The sequence below is a fragment of the Antechinus flavipes genome, chromosome 2, assembly GCF_016432865.1.
Source record: "Antechinus flavipes isolate AdamAnt ecotype Samford, QLD, Australia chromosome 2, AdamAnt_v2, whole genome shotgun sequence".
In the NCBI taxonomy this organism is placed as follows: Eukaryota; Metazoa; Chordata; class Mammalia; order Dasyuromorphia; family Dasyuridae; genus Antechinus; species Antechinus flavipes.
Genome location: NC_067399.1, coordinates 275305030 through 275329295, shown reverse-complemented (window position 1 = coordinate 275329295; position 24266 = coordinate 275305030). Strand labels below are relative to the sequence as shown.

The following is a 24266-nucleotide window of genomic DNA, read 5'->3' as shown; positions in this document are numbered from 1 at the left end:
GAGTTTACACTCACATAATAAGAGGTATTGAACCTATACCCACCTGATTCTAAGACTAGAATGCTAACTGCTATGCCACATTGCCTTTCTAACTGTGATATGTGATGGGAATGTGATGTGCAATTCTGCACAGACTTGTGGATCAGACTGCTTATTCTCAGGAATTGCCAGAAACAGTCCATCCAGTTCCTATGGTCAGCCTTGCTAGGAACGCACTTTTTCTCAGATTGTCTTTAAGATAGTCTTAATATCTCAATACATATCCTTATCGTTCCCCAGATCCTGCTTTTATTTGCTCTTCCTCTCTCTGAGCTATCCAATTCCTTCCTGGTTCCTCCCCTTAAGTCCCATAAATCCAGTCTTCCCCTCCTTTCCCTCCCTCCTAATCCCCTACCTCCCACTTGGCTTCCCTGAGCTATAAAAAATTGTATCTCCCAAAAGCAGATTGGTCACTTAGTGTGTTCTAAGCCCTGCCTACTTATATTCCTTTGAGTAATAAATAGCAAAATCTCTGTTACCTTTGATGGATGTCTGACTTAATTTCTTCAGGTTATTTGAATTATTGCTCCCAATTCTATTTCATATTTCTAGTCCTGCTACCTTTATTACCAAATGCAGAGACATTTAAGACTTAATTGACTGACTTGTAAAAATCATGTGCTTGTCCCACTTAGAATCATAAATATAGTTCTAATTACCATGTCTTAGGAAAGATCTAAGGAAGCAGTCTAGAATCATATAGTTCTAAGAAGCTACCACCTTTTCTACAAAATCAACCTTGATATTTGTGGTGAGCTTTTTCTTCTCAAAACGCAGCCAGGTGATAAAAGTTCAGATCTTTTATTATCTTCAATACAGCCCGGTTAGCTTAGAGGCCTATCTCTCTGCTTGGTTCCAAGAACTCTCTCCAAATGTCTTTAAATCCAAAGGTCTGGTCCTTCAGCCTCTGCCTCTGCTTTCTTCAGCCTCCAGCCAGCTCCAGTCTTCATGTCAATCCGGTGAAATCTCGACTTGTAGCGTCTTCCTCTGAAGAACTCTCCGACTGGCCCATTGGCCTATTTATGCTCCTTCCAGAGAGAGGGATTATGGGTAGTTCTACTTAGTACCTTGTTTCAGGTTCTGCCCAAAACATCTTCTTGTAAGATTAGATCAACTCTAATTAGTTAGCAGTTAGTAAGGATTCCAACATCTCCCCCTTTCTTTTGTTAGATGAAAACACCAAAGGAAATAGGAAATCTAATCAAATTAGTGGGTTTCTGAAGGGGTACACATAAATCCATCAATATGGGCCAGAACTTTGTAACAGATATACATGGTATACATAAATCCATCAATATGGGAGGCATTATACATAATTTACATAAGCACATAGCAATATAACACAGGCTAGTAGTAATGTAACAACATGAATCAACCTGAAGATTTACACATGTCCATAAGTCCTAGAAATAGTCCATAAGCAATCCATTGTCCATTAGTTCATGTGCCAGGAATCTAAGAATTCTTGTAAGCTCTGAAGTACTGCAAAAAGTCTCATCAACAATTTTTCATCTCAGGGAATCCAATCATTCTTGCTGGTTTTTCAAGAACTAAAACAGTTTCATCTTGTGTTAGGAAATCCAATGATTCCTGAAGCTTTTAAAAGTCTTTTTAACAGTTTCATAGTCAGCCATCTGATTCTTTCTCCATCTGTGGAAATATAAGCAGATCCTCTTCCCCAAGCAGTTAATCTAATTCCCTTCTATTTACCAAATTTGGGATTTCTCCTCATCATCTGGTAATTACATTGGAGTCGTTTGCATTGGATATTGTCTTGTTGTCTTAAAAGGCCTGTATTCTTCCCAACTGTAATCCTGATTGCTTTTCTGTTGGTTGATGACATCAGAATCCTGAATTTCTAAAGTCTCTCTGGGTGTGACCTCAGCTGCTATCATGCCCCACCTGTCCTTTGATTGATACTTTAGAGCTGGGCCCTGCCTCTCATTCCTCTGGGTCAATATACATTTAGAGGCCCAGTGAAAGCCTCGGTTACATTTTGGACATGGGGTTTTGGGTTTTCTCTCACCCTGTCTTCTCACTCTATCTCCATATCTACAATGAGCTCTCAAATGTCCAACTTTTCCGCACTGAAAACATCGACGAGTTTCTCTAGAATTCCTCTGCCAAGAAGGACCTTGTCTTTCCATGTTCATCATAGTCTGGGCATAATAAGCATTTGTGCCCACTGTGGCACAGCATCTTATGATTTCTTCTAAAGGAGCATTTTTGTCTAGCCCCCATATAATTCTCTTGCAAATATCATTGGCATTTTCCTTAGCCAAATGTCTAGTCATTATTTCTGTTGCTGCATTGTCTCCAATGGTTCTTATTACAGCTGTTTGTAAAGGTCCCACAAAATCTGCAAAAGGTTCATTGGGACCTTGCTCTATTTTTGTGAAAACATTATTTCCATCTTTCTGTCCAGGGAGAGAATTCCAAGCTTTTATTGCAGCCTTAGAAATTTGCTCATACACTGTTATGGGATAATAAATCTGTTCCTCCTTTTCACCTAGTAAAGTTGGCAATTCTTCCTCCTGTACTTTCCTTTTCATCATTCTATCACTTAAATAACTTCTTATAGCCAATTGTATTACATTATATGTATTAATTATTGAGTTAGGCCCATTTTTATCATAGAATTGACAAAGATCCTCTCCAACCAATTTCCATTCATTTAGATCTAATTCCTTATCAAGAGAGAAACAAGGACATATGTCCTTTACAGTTTGTAAAAATTCAGTGATTTGCTGTAAACTTATAATTAAACCTTGGCTTTCCATAATTTTGACAATGCTGTTTAAACATTTTCCTTGAACAGAAACAGGCTGTTTTCTAAATATCTGTCCCATCTTAGATGAAATTCTACTTTAACTCTTCTAACAAAATTTCTTTGTTGCACTCACCCTAATTTCTGGGTTGATGAGTCTTTTCCACTGGATCAGGATCAGAGGCTTTTCCACTTGAATCAGGATCGGAGCTTTTCCACTGAAATCCACTGAGGGGGTCTGTTAGCCCCACGTTGGGCGCCAAAATGTGGTGAGCTTTTTCTTCTCAAAACGCAGCCAGGTGATAAAAGTTCAGATCTTTTATTATCTTCAATATAGCCCGGTTAGCTTAGAGGCCTATCTCTCTGCTTGGTTCCAAGAACTCTCTCCAAATGTCTTTAAATCCAAAGGTCTGGTCCTTCAGCCTCCAGCCAGCTCCAGTCTTCATGTCAATCCGGTGAAATCTCGACTTGTAGCGTCTTCCTCTGAAGAACTCTCCGACTGGCCCATTGGCCTATTTATGCTCCTTCCAGAGAGAGGGATTATGGGTAGTTCTACTTAGTACCTTGTTTCAGGTTCTGCCCAAAACATCTTCTTGTAAGATTAGATCAACTCTAATTAGTTAGCAGTTAGTAAGGATTCCAACAGATATTTATGGATTGTTGTTACTAACCATGTTGTAAAATTTATTTATTTATTATTATAGCTTTTTATTTTCAAAACATATGCATGGGTAATTTTTCAGCACTGACCCTTGCAAAATCTTCTTTTCCAAATTTTCCCCTTCTTCCCTCCATTCCCTCCCCTAGATGGCAGGTATTCCAATATATGTTAAAATATATGTTAAATCCAATATATGTATACATATTCATACACTTATCTTGCTGCACAAGAAAAATAGGATTTAGAAAAAAAAAAAAAAAAACCTGAGAAGGAATACAAAAGTGCAAGCAAACAACAACCGAAAGAATGAAAATGTTATGTTGTGCTCCACACTCAATTTCCATGATTCTCTCCCTGGGTGTAGATGGCTCTCTTCATCATTGAACAATTGGAACTGGTCTTAATCGAGAGCCACGTCCATCAGAATTGATCATCTTACAGTCTTGTTGTTTCTTTGAATAATGATCTCCTGATTCTGCTCGTTTCACTCACCATCAGTTCCTGTAGGTCTCTCCAGGCTTCTCTGAAATCATCCTGCTGATCATTTCTTTTCTTTTCTTTTTTTTTTTTTAAATTATAACTTTATTGACAAAGCATATGCATGGGTAATTTTTCAACACTGACCCTTCCAAAAACTTCTTTTCTAACTTTTCCCCTTCTTCCCTCCACCCCCTTCCTTAGATGGAAGGTAGTTCCTTCCATACATGTTAAATATGTTAAAGTATGTTAAATACAATATATGTATAGATATTTATACAGTTATCTTGCTGCACAAAAAAAAAGTGGATTTAGAAAAAAGGTAAAAATAATCTGAGAAGAAAAACAAAAATGCAAGCAAACAATATCAGAAAGAGCAGAAATGCTATGTTGTGGTCCACACTCATTTCTCAGTGTTCTGTCACTGGGTGTAGCTGGTTCTGTTCATTACAGATCAATTGGAACTGATTTGGATCTTCTCATTGTTGAAGAAAGCCACTTCCATCAGAATTGATCCTCATATAATATTGTTGTTGAAGTGTATAATGATCTCCTGGTTCTGCTCATTTCACTTAGCATCAGTTCATGTAAGTGTCTGTAGGCCTCTCTTAAATCATCCTGTTGGTCATTTCTTAACAGAACAATAATATTACAAAGTATTCATATACCATAATTTATTCAGGCATTCTCCAATTGATGGGCATCCATTCACTTTCCAGTTTCTTGCCACTACAAAAAGAGCTGCCATAAACATTTTTGTACATGTGGGTCCCTTTCCCTCCTTTAAGATCTCATTGGGATATAAGCCCAATAGAAACACTGCTGGATCAAAGGGTATGCACAGTTTGATAACTTTTTGAGTATAGTTTTACATTGCTCTCCAGAATACTTGGATTCATTCACAGTTCCACCAACAATGTATCAGCGTCCCAGTTTTCCCACATCCCCTGCAACATTGGTCATTATCATTTCCTGACATCTGAGAGGTGTGTAGTGGTATCTCAGAGTTATTTAATTTGCATTTCTCTGATCAATAGTGATTTGGAACACCTTTTCATATGACTAGAAATAGTTTCAATTTCTTCATCTGAAAATTGTCCATTCATATCTTTTGACCATTTATCAAATGAAGAATGACTAGATTTCTTATAAATTTGAGTCAATTCTCTATATATTTTGGAAATGAGGCCTTGATCAGACTCTTTGAATGTAAAAAAAAAATGTTTTCCCAGTTTGCTTTCCTTCTAATCCTGTCCACATTAGTTCTGTTTGTACAAAAACTTTTTTTTTATGTTACTATATATTCTTCTTTTTTTTTTTAAATTGTGTATGTTATAGTTGGGATTTCTTTTTATTTTTTATTTTTTTATTATAACTTTTTATTGATAGAGCCCATGCCTGGGTAATTTTTTTTGACATTATCCCTTGTACTCACTTCTGTTCCGACTTTTTCCCTCCCTCCCTTCATCCCCTCCCTCAGATGGCAAGCAGTCCTATATAAGTTAAATATGTCACAGTGTATCCTAGATACAGTATATGTGTGCAGAACCGAATAGTTCTCTTGTTGGACAGGAAGAATTGGATTCAGAAGGTAAAAATAACCTGGGAAGAAAATCAAAAATGCAAGCAGTTTACATTCATTTCCCAGTATTCTTTCTTTGGGTATAGCTGCTTCTGTCCATTGTTGATCAATTGAAACTGAGTTAGATCTCTTTGTCGAAAAAATCCACTTCCATCAGAATACATCCTCATATAGTATCATTGTTGAGGTATATAATGATCTTCTGGTTCTGCTCAGTTCACTTAGCATTAGTTCATATAAGTCTCACCAATCCTCTCTGTAAAACTTTTTAATTTAATATAATCAAAATTATCTACTTTGTGATTAGTAATGATCTCTAGTTCTTCTTTGGTCACAAATTCCCTCTTCCTCCACAGGTCTGAGAGGTAAACTATCGTGTTCTTTTAATTTATTTATAATATCATTCTTTATGCCTAGATCATGAACCCATTTTGACTTTATCTTGGTATACAGTGTTAGGTATGGGTCAATGCCTATTTTCTGCCATGCTACTTTCCAGTTTTCCCAGCAGTTTTTGTCAAATAGTGAATTCTTATCCCCAAAACTGGGGTCTTTGGGTTTGTCAACCACTAGATTTCTATAGTTATTGACTATTTTGTCCTATTCCACTGATCATGTAAAATTTAAAAAAAATTTTTCTATTTCAATCTCTCAAATTAGTGTAAGTCAAAGATAAAAATAACCCAAATCATATATAACCTAGTATTCTAGGATATCATTCCATTGCCAGTTGTTTAAGTGTCCACTATGGGCCAGGCACAGTTTTGAATGTTGGAAAGTCCCTATTTTCTAGGAGCTCACACTCTAATGGGGAGACAACATGCAAACTTATATATAGATAACTTATATACAGCATAAATTGGAGATAATTGACAAAGGAAGGGCACTAGCATTAAGGGAGACTGGGAAAAGCTGCTTGCAGAGGTTTGGACTTTGGGTGAGACTTGAAGAAAATCGGACAAACTAGAAGAAAGAGGATTTCAGGCATGGGAGACAGCAAATTGAGAAATGGAGAGTCTTGTTTAAGGAATAATAAGACGATTTCATTGGATGAAGAGTAAAGTGTAAGGAGATTGAAAATGTAGGGAGGAGTCAGATTATGGATGGCTTTAAAAACCAAACAGAGGATTTGATATTTCATCTTAAAAACAATAGAGCCATTGGGGTTGCTTTAATTTGGTCAGATTTGCACTTTAGGAAGATTAATTTGGCAGTTGAGGGGAAATAGTCTGTAATGAGGACAGACTTGAGGAAAGAGTGGAGAAGTCTTTTAGTCAGACTAACCAGTGGGTGCTTGCAATTGTCTAGCTGTGAGGCAGTGAGGATCTGGATCAGGACAATGGCACTATTAGAGGAGAGATATTATAAAAATAGAAATGGTTAGACTTGGTATCTGATTGGATATAAGATGAAGGAGGACAACACCAAAGTTGTGAGCTTAGATGACCAAGAGGATGATGACACTCTTGACAGTATTAAGGAAGGTAAGAAAAGGAAAGATAATTGGAGGGGGGGGGTAAGATAATGAGTTCAACCTTGGACATGATCAGTTTAAAATATGAGATATCCATTTTGAAATGTCTAAAATAGGCAGTTGGAGGTATGAGACTGGAAGTTAGGAAAAAGATTAGACAAATAGATTTGAAAATTATTTGCATAGAGTTCCTATTTTTATGAAATGAAATAGTACAGAGGGTTAAGAGAAGAGGACCTAGGACAGTCCTGGGGGACACCTACAATTGGTGGCTATAACCTAGATGAAAATCCAGCAAAAGAGAAAGAAAGGAGTAGTCAGGGAAAACCAGGAGAGAGCGTGATCTTGGAAACTATGAGAAAGGAGTTTCAAGGAGAAGGTGGTGATGGACAATATTGGAGGCTGAAGAGACTTCAAGAAGGATAAGGATTAAGAAAAGAACATTTAATTCAGAGATTAAGGGATCTTTTGATAACTTTGAGAGAGGATTATCAATTTTAGAATTGACTTCATTTAATGTTTCTAATTATCTTTATTTCTTACTGTAATTAGAAAATATTAAATACTTCTGTGTGATTCAGTGCCAGGTGTTTTTAAAAAACCTATTACGATAAAAATAATCTTCTAAATTCTTGTTTTTTTAATCGTTTTGAAGCCAGTGTTTTATTCTTTGCTTGTGTGCGTGTAAGTGTATGTGTGTACATGTGTATGTGTATTTATACACACATGTTATATTTCAGGCATTCATAAAATTTAATAGTAATGTACCAGATTAAAAGATTTTTCCCCTTGTATCTCTTTATGTTTTAGTAATAAAATTTCAAGACTGTGGGTAGCTTGTGTTCTTAATTTCTCGCAGACTTAAAAGTTTTTTTTCTTCAGGCAACAAATGCTGCTATTAAAACTTGGCAAGATGGGCCATATATCTTCATTGTTCAGATTGGGATTTCATCCTCAAAGGAGTTCAAAGATGCACCACAAAATAAACTTTTTACCAGTAAGTTTCCATTCCTCTAATGCTTTTATGTTAATATTTAATAATTCTGTTTAGCGTTTGAGTAATTGTGTTGTATGCATTGTTTAACTACTGTAAGGAACAGAATATCCAACTTCTTTATGTGTAATTGTTTTTTATTTCTATCCTTGTAAAGAAATTTTGCATTTCAATACAGAGTAAGGGAAAAATGAGGTTCCAACATTAATGAAACTCTGATACTGCTCTTAAGACTCTCGAGACTTAACACTACCTCTTTACAACTGTTGTCAAATGTTCCTATGAAGGGATATTCTTCTTGTTCTCAAGGGTGTTCATTTCTGGAGAATATTGGTGCTGTGCTCTTATTTGTTTCCCCTTTTGGTCTTAATAGTCCTAGTGGCTTAACTCAACACGGATACTTTTGTTTGATTTCTACTTAGAGAAATTTGCTTCTGATTAAATGATAAAGAATGAAAACATACCTGGTAACAATGTTTTTACTTAGCAGGGGTATTACTGCTAATGATTACCGTTATGTGTGTTAAATTAAATTCATTAGGCCAAAGCAAATGGTTTCATAAGAGTTTATCTACTTATGTCTTGGTAATAGAAGGATGATATTTTTTGTCTTCTTTAATACTGGATTTTGTTTTGTCTTTGTTTCAGTGACTGTGGAAGTGAAGGGTCCCTATGAGTACCTCTCTCTTGCAGAATATCCCCTCATGATTGTAAGTAAAGTAATATTATTTAACTCCTGGACAGAATGAATTAATTCAGCTTGAAAATTTGTCAGATGTCCTGTAATTCTGTTTCACAAGACTTCTTTTTTTAAATTTTCTCCAGTTACATCTAAAAACAATACTTTTTTTCCCTGGTTATACATGTATATTCTTTTATATATTTTTATGTATGTATACACACACACACCCCTATTTCCTTATGAATCATGTTTGGAGAAAAAAATCAGAATAAAAGGGGAAAACCAGTTTTGAGAGAGAAAAAAAGCAGAATAAAAAGAAAAAAAATGAACATAGCATATGTTGATTTACATTCAATCTGCATTGTTTTCTCTGGATGCAAATGGCATTTTCCATCCAAAATTTATTGGGATTCTTGGGATCACAGAACTTCTGAGAAGAACCAAATCTTTCATAGTTGATCATCATATAATCTTGCTGTTACTATGTACAATGTGTTCTTGGTTCTGCTTATTTCACTCAGCACCAGTTTGTGTAAATCTTTCCAGGCTTTTCTAAAATCAGCTTGTTCATCTCTTTTTATAAAAGAGTAATATTCCATTACTTTAATACATCATAATTTATTATGCCATTCCCCAATTGACGGGCATCTATTAATTTTCCAATTCTTTGCCATCACTAAAAAAAAAACAACAAAAAACCTGTTACAAACATTTTTGTACATGTGGGCCCTTTTCTCTCTATGATTTCTTTAGGATACAGATCCAGTTATTACTAATTCTTCGGTTATAGCACTGCTGGATTAAAGGGTATGCACAGTTTTAAAAAAAATAATAGCTTTTTATTTTCAAAATACATGCAAAGATAGTTTTTAACATTCACCCTTGCAAAACCTTGTCTTCCAAATTTTTCTTTCTCCTTTCCTCCCATCCCCTTCCCTAGAAGGCTAGTAATCCAAAATAAGTTAAACTTGTGCACTTCTACATTTATCGTGTTGCACAAGATCAAAAAGGGAAAAAGGAAGGAAAAAAACAAGTAAACAACAACAAAAATAGTGAAAATACTATGTTATGATACACATTCAGTCTCCATAGTTCTCTTTTTGGATTCAGATGGCTCTCTCCATCATAAGTCTATTAGAATTGTCCTGAATTACCTCATTGTTGAAAAAGAATCAAGTCCATCAGAATTGATCATTGTATAATCTTGTTGTTGCTGTGTACAGTATTCTCTTGGTTCACTTCACTTAGCTTCAGTTCATATAAGTTTCTCCAGGTCTTTCTGAAATCATATACCATAACTTATTCAACCAGTTCCCAACTGAGAGACATCAACTCACTTTCCCAGTTCCTTGCCACTACAAAAAGGACTGCTACAAACATTTTTGCACATGTGGGTTTTTTTTCTTTTTTTATGATCTTTTTGGGATACAGACCCAGTAGAGAGTTCTGCTGGATCAAAAGCTATGCAGAGTTTTATTGCCCTTTGGGCAGAGTTCCAAATTTCTAGGAGATGCTGCTTTTAGTATGGACTGTGCTTCCTACTAGTTATATGACTTTGAGCAAGTTCCTTAACTTCGGTTAAGTGAACTTTTTTAAGTGAGTTATGACTAGTTAGACTGATTTTTTCTTTTTTAAATACAGAGGGAAATCAGCATATACAGATTTGGATATTTGTTTTTTATGAGGTTTTATATTCTCTTAGATAAGCATTCTCACCTGATATGGTTTTTCTTTAATTCAGTTTTATTTTCAGTTGCAAGTTCTCTCCCTCCCACTACTCTCTTTCTTACTCATTGAGAAGGCAAAACTATTACAAACACTATAGTCAAGAAAAATAAATTCCTGCATTACATGCCCTATTTGCATGTTTCATCCTGAGTCTTCTGGAACTGTAGTTGGTTCCCTTATCTTTATCAGAGTCTCTTAGTCTTTCAGAATTGTTGTCTTTAAGTACTGTTGTTATTGTATAAATTGCTCTGCTTCTGCTCATTTCTTTTTTGCATCAGTTTATATGTCTCCCTAAGTTTTTCTAAAACCATCCCCTTCTTTCATTTCTTATAGCACAATTGTGCATTTTTTCACATCCACATGCTATAATTTATTCAGCCATTCCCTGTTGGTGGGCAGCCCTCTTGATTTTCACTTCTTTGCAACCATGAAAAGAACTACTGTTAACATTTTTATACATATAGGTCCTATTTCTTTTTCTTTAGTCCTTTTGGGATATAATCCTAGCAGTGGTATAATTAAATCAAAGGGCATTTTTCTTTTTATCCTCTTCTTTTTTTCAGAGTTACCATTTCATTTTGTTTCATTACTCTAGGTTGAAGTCAACTTTGCCAAGTCCCTTTTCCACCTTAATGTTTACTATTTTCATGTATTTTTAGACTTACTCAGAGAACTACATTTAATGAAAGATTGAAGTTGCCCTTGACAGCAGCGTACTCATGTGGTCTCCCTCTGTGAAGAGGAAAGCACAGCTTCCCTATATTTGAATTGGTGTAGTCCAGAAAAACAATGATTCAATAAAGACATCTCCTGAATGTCTTGCATCAAGTTTATGTTTTGCTAAGGATATGTAGCTGTGCCAGGGGGAGGGGGAAGAGGGTGAGGGAGAGCGAGCTAGGTAGTGCAGTGGATAGTGTACCCAGCCCTGAATTTAGGAGGACCTGAGTTCAGATATAACCCAGACACCTAATACTTCCTAGAGGTGTGACCCTGGGCAAGTCACTTACCCAGCAGCAACAACATCCAAAAAAGAATAGAAATTTGGAATGACTTCAATCCTAATTTGCCTGTTTAACTCTTATCCACTTGGATGACAGTTCTTCATGGTGATGTGTATCGTGTATGTCCTGTTTGGTGTTTTGTGGCTGGCATGGTCTGCTTGCTACTGGCGGGATCTCCTGAGAATTCAATTTTGGATTGGTGCTGTTATCTTTCTGGGTATGCTAGAGAAGGCAGTCTTCTATGCAGAATTCCAGAACATTCGCTACAAAGGAGAATCTGGTAAGTGAGTGTAAGGATTTTTAATTCTTTGGGAGTGATTAATAGATTGTGTTTTTAGGAACTTTCCTGGGGGATAATAGTATGAGGATAAATTCATATCAACGCTGAATGATTTATGCAGAATAACTTGATTATGAAATCTTTGGGCTTGGTATGAAATATACCTTATGTGCACAACAAGATGAAATGTCAACAAGATAATGAAAATTTCAAGAGAGGAAAGTGAATATGAGCTGAGTAGGAGGGAAAAGGTTGGAATTTTTGTGAATGTTTTTTGAGAAGTGTTGATTGTGTAGGTGAAGTCAAACTCACTCTGCAGTGCCATAAGTGGTACCAGCCTAGATGACTTTAAAGAAATTTTCTTCTTCCTAGGAATAGTGGCTAATTTTTCTGAGAATTTTCATTAAGGATCCACATTTACACACATTCATTATTTTCCTTTTCTCTTGTGTGTTTTTCCCTTTAGTCCAAGGTGCCCTGATTCTTGCAGAACTGCTTTCAGCTGTGAAACGATCCCTGGCTCGCACTCTGGTCATCATAGTCAGTTTGGGCTATGGAATAGTCAAGTGAGTAGCAGCAAAAGCCCCTTTACAATGGAAGAATAATAAGAACTGGGAATTTCAGACTCCCAATGTGATATCTTGGAGAATAGTTGGGATGGGGAAGGATTTTGCAATTACTATGAAGTGTAAGTGGTCTTTAGAAAAAGTGGTCTCAAATTATTCATCATGTATTTGTAAAAATTAGTAGAATCTCTGTCCACTAATAATTGCCTTTAATTTATTTTGTGTGTTCTTATTTTTTTATATGTGTAAACATTCTCTCCCCTAATACAGTGGGAACTCCATGAGAGGTGGGACTGTTTCTTTTTTCCCCCCCACATTCCCAGATGCTAGCAGAGATTCCCTGTCTTTGGAACATAAGAGAAATTTATAATATAGTAGTACAGTATTGAGCTTTTATTTAGCAAAGTGAGTTTACCTCCATTGTATAGGACACCACTTTTACTATACTGTTGAAATGGTGTGAAATCAATAAAAACAGATCTTTTTTAGGTCTTAGGTATGTATGACCCCAAACTCTCCTTTTCCAAGTAGAACCCCTAGAAGGAATTTTGGTATTTGGTTGGGATTTGAGATTGTTACCTCAGAGGGATGTTTGTAAAGTACAGTGTTTGGAGGCTGTCCATATAAAACCATCATTTTCTAGTCCTTTGAGTCTAATCTGCTTTCTATACTGGGATGAATTTATTTTTCTCTTGGTGGGACAAAGTTTGGTAATTAGCTGAACCTTACTTTGTTTCAGGGGAAACAGATTATACTATGATTCTCTTGCTCAGCTTTATCTTTTTTTTTTTTGCCCTCTCTAGGCCTCGCCTTGGAGTCACTCTTCACAAAGTTGTGGTGGCAGGAGCTCTCTATCTTTTGTTTTCTGGCATGGAAGGTGTCCTCAGAGTTACTGGGGTCAGTAACTTCTTAATCTGAGTTTTCGTGGTCAGCACAGGTATAATTTGTCTCTGTCCTTAGTGGGTGCAATGGGTTGTTGAAGAACACGGCAAAAAAGGGCAGAGGAGATTACTTTGCTACATAAATCCTTGGCTCAAATGTTCACAGTCTTTCTTTCCAGTCTTCTTTTTGAATCATGTTTCTTATGAACTACTTGAGTGAAAGAGTGAATGGTTCCATCCTGTCCTGTCAAATGAATTACTTGCTAGTTCTTTCTCTTTGATGATAGCAGGACTCTTTCACTCTTGTGGCACTGTGACAGATCCTAAAACTGTTGCTGCTGGTTCTATTTGACAGTGAAGCTTTTCATTATCAGATAATAATGCTTTTTTTCTCTTGTCTTTTTTGTTTTCAAAGCTGTTCTTAAACGGCATCTTATTAAGCTTCACAACATCTTCTGAATTATTTAATATTTATTCTCATTTAATAAAGAAGGGGGAGTTCTTCACCCTTTGAGTACTGAGGTTTATTCGAGAGAAAGACAGAAATTGACCTTTACTGAATAGGCTTTTACTTTCTTGAATGGGAAGGGGACATGGACTTGCACATACTGCTTTCCTTAGTTCATTCTTGTTTCTTCAGTCAGACATATATTTGGATGGAAGGAGAAAATGCCCCATCATATGCATTTAGAATCATACAAACTCAACTTTGCCCCCAAGAAATTTGGGTATAGGGGTTTCAACAAAAGTTAGCCCTGAAGAAAGTGCCTTTGAGATGCCAATTTGTGTTTTAAGTCTTAAGTGTATTTCACTGTTCACTGTCAGCAAGTTTTCCATGGACTTTTAGACTCTTTAACCCCTTATCCTTTTACATTTTCTTTCTGCTTCTCTTGCTTTAGTCTTTTCACGGTCCTTTGGCTCTGATAGCAAACCTGGCCCTCTCTGCGATTGATGCCTGTATTATTTTATGGATATCCTTTCAGTAATGTCCTGAATATAGAGTAAACAATTAGTCTATACAAGAAGCTACTTTTTCATGAAAGGCTAATGCTACCAGAATCAACCAGATCATAGCATATTTTGTGTTTACAAATGAAATTACTGTCTTAATTTTAATTTATGTCTCTGGAAAACTTGCATATTTCTTGTTATTCTTTTTGAAATGATCACATATTTCTTTTTTCCTAACATGAGAAGGGCAAAACAACATTTCATCTAGAAATGCAGAAATTTGAAGGACCAATAGCCTGTTTTTATTTCCTTTTTCAGTCTTAATGACAGTGAAAGAGAAGTGATGGTTTATAGGAATTATGTACTAGGACTGTTTTTCTGTTGGTTGAGTTACTCCATAATACATCTGTGTTAGAAATAGCTCCCTTATCACTTAGCAGAATGTTGTTTTATTTTGAGGAATTCTCATCTGACATGAAATGTTAACAGAGAAATATGCATAGTGAAAGTTTATGAGAAGGGATAAGAGGTGGGTTCTATTTGCTATCATTTAGAATAAGTGCAAAAATAGTCTTGACTAGATTAGGATTCGTAGTGATTTTCTCATATGTGTATAGAATTATGTGCCAGTTTCTTTCCTTTGTCTATCCAGTCATCTCTTTCTTACTACTTTTTCTCTTTGTCTCCAGGCCCAGACTGACCTTGCTTCCTTGGCCTTTATCCCCTTGGCTTTCCTAGACACTGCCCTGTGCTGGTGGATATCCTTCTTTATTGGCTTAATTGATGGAGTCCCATTTCCACCTCCCACTCCCATCCCCCCACCTCAAGTTGGGTTTTCATTTATCTTTCCACAACATCCTTACCAATTTTGTTAATTACCTCTTAGTACTATAGATAGAGTTTTATTTAGGTCTTCCTGCTTGATAGTCCAGGTAAGCAGTTATAAACTCTTATTGTGTCAGAAGGTAGGGTACTGGTACCTGACTGTAAAACAGGAATGTGAACCAGCTTCTAGCTTTTTTTTTTTTTTAGTGAGAATTTTTGTGAGTGTTTCACCTTGATTGTGAATTTTCAACTGTGAAACCAACATGATATTTGAACAGTTGTAGGAAGAATTAATAGCTTTGAGTTAGTGGTTGTTATCTTTAGATTTGGTAACTCATTTTGTGAGAGGACATGGAAATTGTGAAAATGGGCCAACTTAAATACAGTGTGTCTTGAAGAGAAGGATGAGGTTGATTTGACAATTTTAAAACCTTGTGTCAATTTAATGACGGTTAAAATTTCTGAACAGGATGTATTGCTTGCCTATAAAGCTGACTTAAGACAGTGCTCCAGAATGAACAATAGTTTATTTGCACAGTATTACCAAGAGGTTGATAACCTGTCTGTTCTTTGTAAGTTTGTTTTTCTGGTTTGTCAGGGCTATCATATGTATTCAGTTTAGATGTAATTTTTAGTTAGTCGTCTTTCTGTCTGACATTTTGTGAAGATGTGTAATACCTTTCTCTTGAATAGCTTATCAGTGTAAAGTTGAGAATAAGTGGCTTTGTAAGTGCTGTTAACTTTGGTACATTGTTATCATTAAACATGTTTTGAAATAAAAGTACATTAAGCAAGGGAGGTCAAGGTAACAAGCATTTGTTAAATGCTTACTATGTGCCAGGTATTGTGCTAACAGCTGGGCATATAAGTGCAAGCCAAAATAAGAAAAAAACGGCTCTCACAGAGTTTACATTCTAATGGAGGAAGATAATATATAAAAAGGAGTTGAAAAGCAAGGGAGTAGAGAGAGAATTCCAGGAGGAGGGATGGTACCATATGTCCAGTTATATATCTAGCTCAGTATTTTTCCAAGTATAGTCCAAAAGGATGATATTTCCTTGTAAACTGAAGTAAATTGGGTTCATATGGCCAGATATGTATTTAGCTTAGTGGTTTTCAAAGTGTTGGCAGGGTCAAGGACTGGTCCTTTTCACATAACCTGAGATACTTTAAATACCTATTAAAATTCTTAAATTAAAAGTTAGCCCAGACAATGTTTTGGAGAATCCCAGATTCCCAGTGTTTTATGTGTGTGTGGTTTTTTGGTTTTTTTTTTTTTTTTTTTTTTTTAATATTGATTATCATTAGTTCTTTTTCCCTTTTATTTTTTATTTTTTAAAGCTATTTTATTTTTCCAAACACATTAAAAGATAGATTTTTACATTCATTTTTGTAAGATTTTGTGTTCCAAATTTTTCTTTCCCTTTTCCCAAGACAGCAAGTGATCTGAAATAGGTTAAATATATGCGGTTCTTTTAACTATATATCCATATTTGTCATGAAGTGCAAGAAAAATCGGACTAAAAGAAAAAAAAAAGGTGAAAATACTATGTTTCAATCCATATTCAGTCTCCATAGTTTTCCTTCTGAATGCACATGGTATTTTCCATCCCAAGTCTATTGGTATTACCTTGAATCACCAAATTGTTGAGTAGAGCCAAGTCCATTACAGTTTATTATCACATAATCTTGTTACTGTGTACAATGTTCCTTCTCTTAGTTCTGGTGCCTTCATTTAGGATCAGTTCATATAAATCTTTCCAGGCTTTTCTGAAATCAGCCTGCTCATTATTTCTTATAAAACAGTAATATTGCATTGTATTAATATACTGTAATTTATTAAGCTGTTCCCCAAATGATAGGTATCTATTCAATTTCCAGTTTTTGACTCTGCAAAAAGGGCTGCTACCAACATTTTTACACATGTAGGTCCTTTTCCCTTTTTTATGATCTCTTTGGGATACAAACACAATAGTGGATCAAAGGGTATGTAGTTTTGTAGCCTTTGAGCATAGTTCCAAAATTGCTCTCCAGAATAGTTGAATCATTTCACAATTTCACTAACAATGCATTAGTGTCCCAGTTTTCCCATATTCCCTCCAACATTAATCATTATATTTGCCTGTCATCTTAGACAATCTGATGTGTGTAGTGGTACTTCAGAGTTGTTTTAATTTTTAATAGGAGGCCTTTTTTGATCCCCATAGCTATTAGGTCAACTCAATAGACAATAAGTGCCTAATGTTTGGCAGGTATTTTACCAAATACTGGGGGTATAAAGCAATGAAAAAGATAGCAGTGTCCTCATAGAGCTCACAGTCTAGTGGGAGAGGCAGCATGCCAGTAACTGTATAAAGCATATATGCCCAAAATAAATTAGAGATAATGGTAGAGGTAGGTCCTAGGATTAAGGGGGATAGAAAGGTTTCTTAAAGTTGCATTAGTATCTTTTCTGTCTTTGTTTTTATCACATGTTTAGTTCTTTGTTTACCTATCGTATTCTTCAGTATTCTGAGAGTCCCTAGTGCCCATCATACAGTGTTTACTTAATGTTAAATTGAATATTTTGAATTTACTGCTTATGTTTTTTTTCTTCATCTTATTTTCTTCTCTATTTTGACTTCTACCTCTTTTTCTTCCCTTTTGTGTTTCCTCTTTTTTCACATTTTTTCTTTGTCTTTTTTGATTCCTAATTGGTATGGCATTGAATACAATATCCTCTGTTAATTCTGTTAAATTTTGGTGGTATTTCTTTGTGATGATAAATGGGAGCTGGTAGAGATAAGGTAGGGTGTGAGGGATTTTGTTACCCACAAGCCAAAATTATTGAGAAATGGAAATCTAGTCTGATTATTTCATCCAATTTTGACTTCCTTGACCTACTAATACATATTCATCAGCCTGACTCAAACAATGAAGCTTCTAAAACTTCGGAGGAACATTGTGAAGCTCTCTCTGTATCGCCATTTTACCAACACTCTCATTTTAGCAGTTGCAGGTAAGTCATGTTGGGGTTTTTTTGTTTGTTTGTTTCCCTCTAAATGAGATCTATCCAGGGATTTTTAGGCTTTTGCCGTATTATATTGTGATGGGAAATTCATGGAATATAGGAACAGGAAAGAACAATAGGTATAAAGAATGTATAACTTCTAAAGAGTCAAATGATTTAATTTAAATGTATGAAGGAATGTAATTGTATTCTTAATATAGAGCTCTGTGAAAATGAAATGTAAAGAATTAGGATGGCCAACTTATCATCAATCTCGTGGTAGGGCTAATAGGTGGAAAATCCTTCCTCTCCTCTTAACTATATAGATGCCTTTTAGAATTTTCTTCTCTGACTAAGCTTATTTAGTTTCATGATTTCAATTCAACCTTTGTGATGAAAAAAAGTTCCCTTAATACATAGCTCCAGCTCTTTTTTTTAAATTAATTTTATTGATATCTTTTTTTATATCATTTTTGTTTCCAAATGTATCCCTTTTTCCTTCCTTACTTATTGAATCATCCCTTGTAACAGAGAATGAAAAAGGGGGAAAAATAGTTCCAAATTAAGTAATTTATTGTCCAAATCTGACAGTACACATGATGTTCCACAGTAAGAAAGAAGGTATATGCTTCAATTTAATTAACAAACATCTGAACAAGTCACTGGCCTGTTCCTAGGCCTAACTTCCTCACTTGTACTTGAGATTCATATTTCTAACTTCCTAAAAGTCATTTTCTTCTTATTTACCCTACTTTCACCTTAGACTCAGGATTTCAAACCAATTTTGTCATTTCTCCTCCAAAACAGTTCAATGTCTGTTGATTCTTTTGTACTTTCAGTCTTCTGCATCAGAAACCTTGGAGTCATCTTGGATTCCTTCTCCTTTTTTGCCTTCTCTGTAGGCCAGGGTGTTATCAAGCCTTTTTTGGTTATCTTTGAAATACTGCTTTAAATTCACCTCTTCCCTTTTACCTCTATTATCACCATCTTCTTGTTTTTACTGGAGGTATATCTGCATTAAGTAGTAGCTTTCATTCGAGCTAGATTCTTTTCTCTGAGACTCTTTACTCTCATCCTTCTTACAGACAGATCTTTCCATAATAATTCCCACTATGTAATTTTTCTTGCATAGATATCTTATATGGCTTCTTCTTGCCAGTTGAGTCAAGTCAAAACTTGTTTTCCTGGTTTTCAGGGTTCTCTAAGGTCTCATCCAGCCTCCTTATTTCCCACTTTTGTTGAATACACAGAGACTGTATCAGTGAGCCCAGTTGCCTTATTTAATGTTCTAGGTGTTCCATACTCCCAATCTTCTAAGTAGTTTGTGTCCATGCTCCTGTAAGGAGCTCCTATCCTACTTGTTCCCAGTCTTTAGGATTCATCTCATTTGCCACTTGAAATATTTCTTCATTCCTTGATCTCATCCGTCACAGAATTGTAATGGTGCTTTTGGTTAGGACACTTAGGTTATTTTTTATATCTAGGTTCTAAAATTTTTCAGGACAGTAGCTTGTTTTGTAATTCTTTTGTGAAACTTTCATTCTCCATAGTGTGTAGCATAGTGTATAGGCTCTATGAAGGATTCAATGAAAAATTGTTAATTATTTAGTGGAAGATACAAAATCATTCAGAGTTTTGCCAGGGGTTCGGATACTGCATTAAGGGTTTTTACTTATCCTTAGTTTCTGAAAAAAATTTTTATCTGTTTCTTTAGCTGTACTTTCCTAGTTTCATAGTGGTCGTGTCAACTATATTTAGTTTTGTAAGATTATGGAGGAAGCTATGTGATTTGAAGCTGGTGATTTGAAGCATTTCACTGTTACATAGTTTTGGGTTTTTTTTTAGACATCCAGTTTTGTAACATAATTCTTCACTTCAGTCTAACCAGTTATGTTTGTCTAGATGTCGCCTTCACTAGTTTCATGTCTCGATTTAAATAATAAATTTTTGTGTGAGGTGCTAGCTGCTGGAAGTTCAAGGACCAAAATAAGATGGTTTCTGCCCAAGGAGCTTGTAGAAACATAAGGAGTAAAGATAAGGTCATTTGGGGAGTGGGAAACACTCAAGAGAAATCGAATGGGAGACAGCATTGAAGTTGAATTCAACTTAAAGGAAGTGGCTGTTAACTGTTTTAAGCTGCATCTGGAATTTGATATTGAAATGTTGCTGTGGACTTGAGATAGAGAAGGTTTGCATTAGCAGCTGTAGGGAGCACGATAGAGTCAGGGAAATATAAGAGAATTTTTGTATAGCATCAAGGTCTCATTAGTTCTTCAGGAATTTGTAGTGACCCTCACTCTGCACTGTCGCATGACTTTCTTCTTCAGTGATGTTTAGCATTGAGAGTAAGAGACATTTTAAAATAATGTCTCAGTTGAGAATTAGCAGGATAAAGTGAGGGGATAAGAATAGAGGACTTTGCATAGTTTAAAACATTAACCATCTCAGTCAAGATTGCAAGGGGAAGAAAGTGATCAAAGACCAAGGGAGACATGCTGAAGGAAAGCAAGGGGTGGAGTGACTAGAAGTTGTGATAAAAGTGAAGAGTTTATAGAGAGTAAATTAAAAGTAGGGGAACTAAGTGTTCCCTTAAAAATTGTGGAGGAAAGTTTGGGGTGTTGGTGGGATTTGAAATGTGATTGTGGTGAAGTGAAGATATATGGAAGTTAGAAAGGTTGATGAACTAAGTGGGGCAGATTTTTGAGGAGACTGATCATTATGTAATTGAAGCCTCTTGAAAAAGGAGAAAATGAACCTACTTTCTTTGCATTTTATAGGGGATGATAGATAGGGTAGAATGCCATGAAGTGTCAGACTTGGTTAACTTTTTTCTCCTCCCCCCCCCCTTTTTTTTTTTTTTAAACAAAGGATGGTTTACCGGGTTGGAAAGAGGGGAGGGATCTATTTAGAAATGAAGGTGATATAAAAACAGGACTTGAGAATAAAAATATAACTTTTTGAATAAGTCCATTTTATCAAGTTGATTTGCCTAGCTCTTTAACTAGAAAGAATGCTATCTGTCCTACAATTGGAACTATTAGCTCAGGTTTTTGTTTTTATATCAACCTCTTTCCCATCTAGATTGAACAAAATAACTTCTCTAAGCCTACACTGAACAAAAAAAAGAATTTGAGAAAATTGATGAAGATAAAAAATGGTTAGCAGTGGTAGAAATTCTCCTACGTTTATCCCTTCCTTGTTTAAATAGGCACTGTCCTTGTGTAGGTCTTAAATTATCTCTTAGTAGATTATTAATTTTTTTCTTTGTCTAAATCTTTTAGTAAATTCAATGAAGGCAGACTGGCATTCTTCTTTCTATTTCCAACTCTTAATATTGTACCTTATATGTAGTTGCGTATACCTTTTTGCTGGATCACATTATTTTATTTAGTTTTTCAAATTGTGTTATATTTTTAGTCCTGTTTTTCAACAAATTATTTCTTTATTATCTATATTAGTAAATATAAGAATAATTTCAACTGCCAGAAGAATGACAGCACTGTTCTTCAAAAATTTTATGAGTTGAAGGAATGATGATAAGTCTTACTAGACCACTTGGATCTTTTTTCCTTTACCATCATTTGTCCTTGACTAAAGTAATTGGTTGGAGAATTAAGTAGAATCCTATTGTAGGTAGGATAAAAATAGATGGTCGGAAAGATTTTCTCATATTGAATCGTCAACCAAAATGGTTCTTCTCTGACCAGGCATCCTTATTCCTTTAGCATCTATCGTATTCATTATCTGGACGACCATGAAGTTCAGGCTAGTGGACTGTCAGTCGGTGAGTTGCCAATTGTATGCTGTTTATTGTGTTCTTTTGCATGTAGGTTGTGTGTCATCCCTTCCTAGTATGGGCCAGGTTTGTGCATTAATTCTGAATCTATTGCTGGGTAATTTGAAGAGATGGGTAGGAAGATAATTTACCATATTTGCTTTTGTTGGCCCATTCTTTGCATAGTGATACTTCATTGTTGTTAATAGTCCTATTTCTTTTTTGGCAGGACTGGCAGGAGTTGTGGGTGGATGATGCCATCTGGCGGTTATTATTTTCCATGATCTTATTTGCCATTATGGTTCTGTGGAGACCATCTGCAAACAACCAAAGGTTGGGGCTTATTTTTTTATTTTATTTTTTTTTGCTGAGACAATTGGGGTTAAGTGACTTGCCCAGGGTCACACAGCTAGGACGTGTTAAATGTCTGAGACCAGATTTGAACTCAGGTCCTCTTGACTTCAGGGCTGGTGCTCTCTATCCACTGCGCCACCTGTCTGTCCTAGGTTGGGGCTTGTTTTATCTTGTTTAGTATACTGTCATTATGGTAAAGTAGAAGCATTTATTGATGTGAACTTTGGTTCTTTCTTGTTAAAGGTGCAATTTGGACTTCTGAGTCCTCTAGGAATTGTTATGTGTAAATGAAGAGAGAGATATGGAGAATACTAAAAATCTCATCTGGGGTCCAGCTTGCAGAACAAAATCATGAGTTTTACTGAGGATTCCTATTCTTACTGAAAACTTGTTTGACTGTTTTAGGAAGTTAATTTCTAGATGGTAGTTGGAAACTATAGTTTTCAGTTATTTAAGGAATAGCTATCAGATAGCTTTGAGAATTATCCACCTTTTTTTTCTTACTTTTTCTCTCCCATTGGCTTTGAATTTGGGCATTTTACTGTTGCTAAGTACTGTTGGTGGAGACAACATAAGACAGTGGTGTAATTAAAACCAGCCAATTTTTCTAATTGATAAAAGACTTAGGGGGAGAAAAGTTGGAATCTCTGGGTTGACTCAATGAAATTTTCAATTGTCTAAGAATTTGTCTTAAGTTATTTTGGCCTTTATTAATAGAGGTAATTGAGTACTTTTTTGGGGAGGAGTTTCTTATTAGAGATGTCCAAAAATGGAGTAGCCTGCCTTGGAATAATGGTGGACTCTCCCTTATTGGCAGTCTTTAAGCAGAGGCTGGATATGCACTTTGTGGGGATTTATTACTGTGAGGATTCCTTTCTAGATTGGATTAGATGCTGATGAGTCCCATTCAGCTCTAAAATTCTGTGATATTGGAGTGAGCTCCAGCAGGGCATTTGTTTGTTTTGCACGGGTAGCTAATTGCAGAAATAAGCTGTTTCTCACTTAGCCAGGTGTAGGAAGTATGGGTCTTGCTGAGTGTTTCAAGATCTGGACCCTCAGCAGAAACTTATTAGTTCCAACCAGTGATTGAAAGGTTGCTTTCCTTGGGAGGAGACAATCCTTGTCTTATAAATATCAGGCAAGTTCCTCAGCTTAGAGGATTCTCTGATGTTACTTGGTTGCTTCTGTGATAATATAGTGTCTTCCCCAGAGAAATGAGTCTGGTCTCTTGATAGTTCTTAACCTATTGAACTTGCTCTCCCACTACAATAGTTTATTATTTTTTATGTATGAACAAAAATGCAGTAGTAAAAGTCTTGTAAAACTGGCCCTTGTTATGTCATATAATTCAAATATTAGCATCTTTATATTACCTTCTTTTTCTTCCACATTTTTGCCAATAGGTTTGCCTTTTCACCATTGTCTGAAGAAGAGGAAGATGATGAACAGAAAGAGCCCATGCTAAAAGAAAGCTTTGGTAGATATAAAATTCACCTTGATTGTACATTTCTTTCTAAAAATGACAGAGATTTTTAGATTTTGAGTATAGGCACATTTTACCCTTAAGTTTAACTTGATTTCATGTAAGGAAACTAGATCTTTCTCTTCCTTCATTTCTAGTGTTTTTCTTATGCATGGCATAGTAGTACATAACTGTACTTCTGGATCTGTTTCTATATTCTTTGCTGCTCTGTATCTATCTGTAGAGCTAATTACACTCTATTTACTTCAATTTTTATACCCTCATTTACAGAAGGAATGAAAATGAGAAGCACAAAACAAGAACCAAATGGAAATAGTAAAGTGAACAAACCTGTAAGTATGAACTCTATCTCTCAGGTCTCTTATCTCCCATACCTTGAGAAATACTCTATAGCCTGACTCTTATGACTTTTAAAGTCCTTAAAATTTTGGTATATTCCCTGAATTGTAAATAAAATCTAACTTCACCATATAGTTTGTTTTGTTAAACTATTCCATGGAACACAGTGTTGAAACTATAGACAAAAATGGAATTTATGACCAGTTTTTGATTAAAGCTTATTTTAATCAGATTTAAAGTAGTCTTGAATGGGGAGGGGGGGGTTATGGAACCTAAAATATAGCAAATATTTACTTTTAATTTTCTCATTTTAAGACTTTAAATACTTTGTAGGCAGCTAATTTTTAAAAAATTTTTTTGGTCAGGCAGTTGACCCCAACTACCTGACCAAAAAAAAAATAAAAAAAGTAACTTGCCC

The 24266-nt window shown here is 35.5% G+C and overlaps 1 protein-coding gene across 3 annotated transcripts in view; it reads left to right on the top strand.

Moving 5' to 3' along the window:
- Positions 1 to 24266, top strand: part of TMEM87A (transmembrane protein 87A) — a 39208-nt gene that overhangs the window by 10786 nt on the left and 4156 nt on the right. For 2 of the 3 annotated variants that reach the window (XM_051977145.1, XM_051977147.1), the window contains exons 7-17: positions 7883 to 7997; positions 8643 to 8704; positions 11502 to 11685; positions 12152 to 12251; positions 13055 to 13148; positions 14032 to 14107; positions 17802 to 17906; positions 21623 to 21681; positions 21902 to 22005; positions 23430 to 23503; positions 23780 to 23841. In XM_051977145.1, coding sequence (XP_051833105.1) covers positions 7883 to 7997; positions 8643 to 8704; positions 11502 to 11685; positions 12152 to 12251; positions 13055 to 13148; positions 14032 to 14107; positions 17802 to 17906; positions 21623 to 21681; positions 21902 to 22005; positions 23430 to 23503; positions 23780 to 23841 — 1035 coding nt within the window. Of the gene's footprint in view, positions 1 to 7882; positions 7998 to 8642; positions 8705 to 11501; positions 11686 to 12151; positions 12252 to 13054; positions 13149 to 14031; positions 14108 to 14772; positions 14846 to 17801; positions 17907 to 21622; positions 21682 to 21901; positions 22006 to 23429; positions 23504 to 23779; positions 23842 to 24266 lie in introns of all 3 variants that reach the window. The other variant, XM_051977146.1, reaches the window with a different exon arrangement.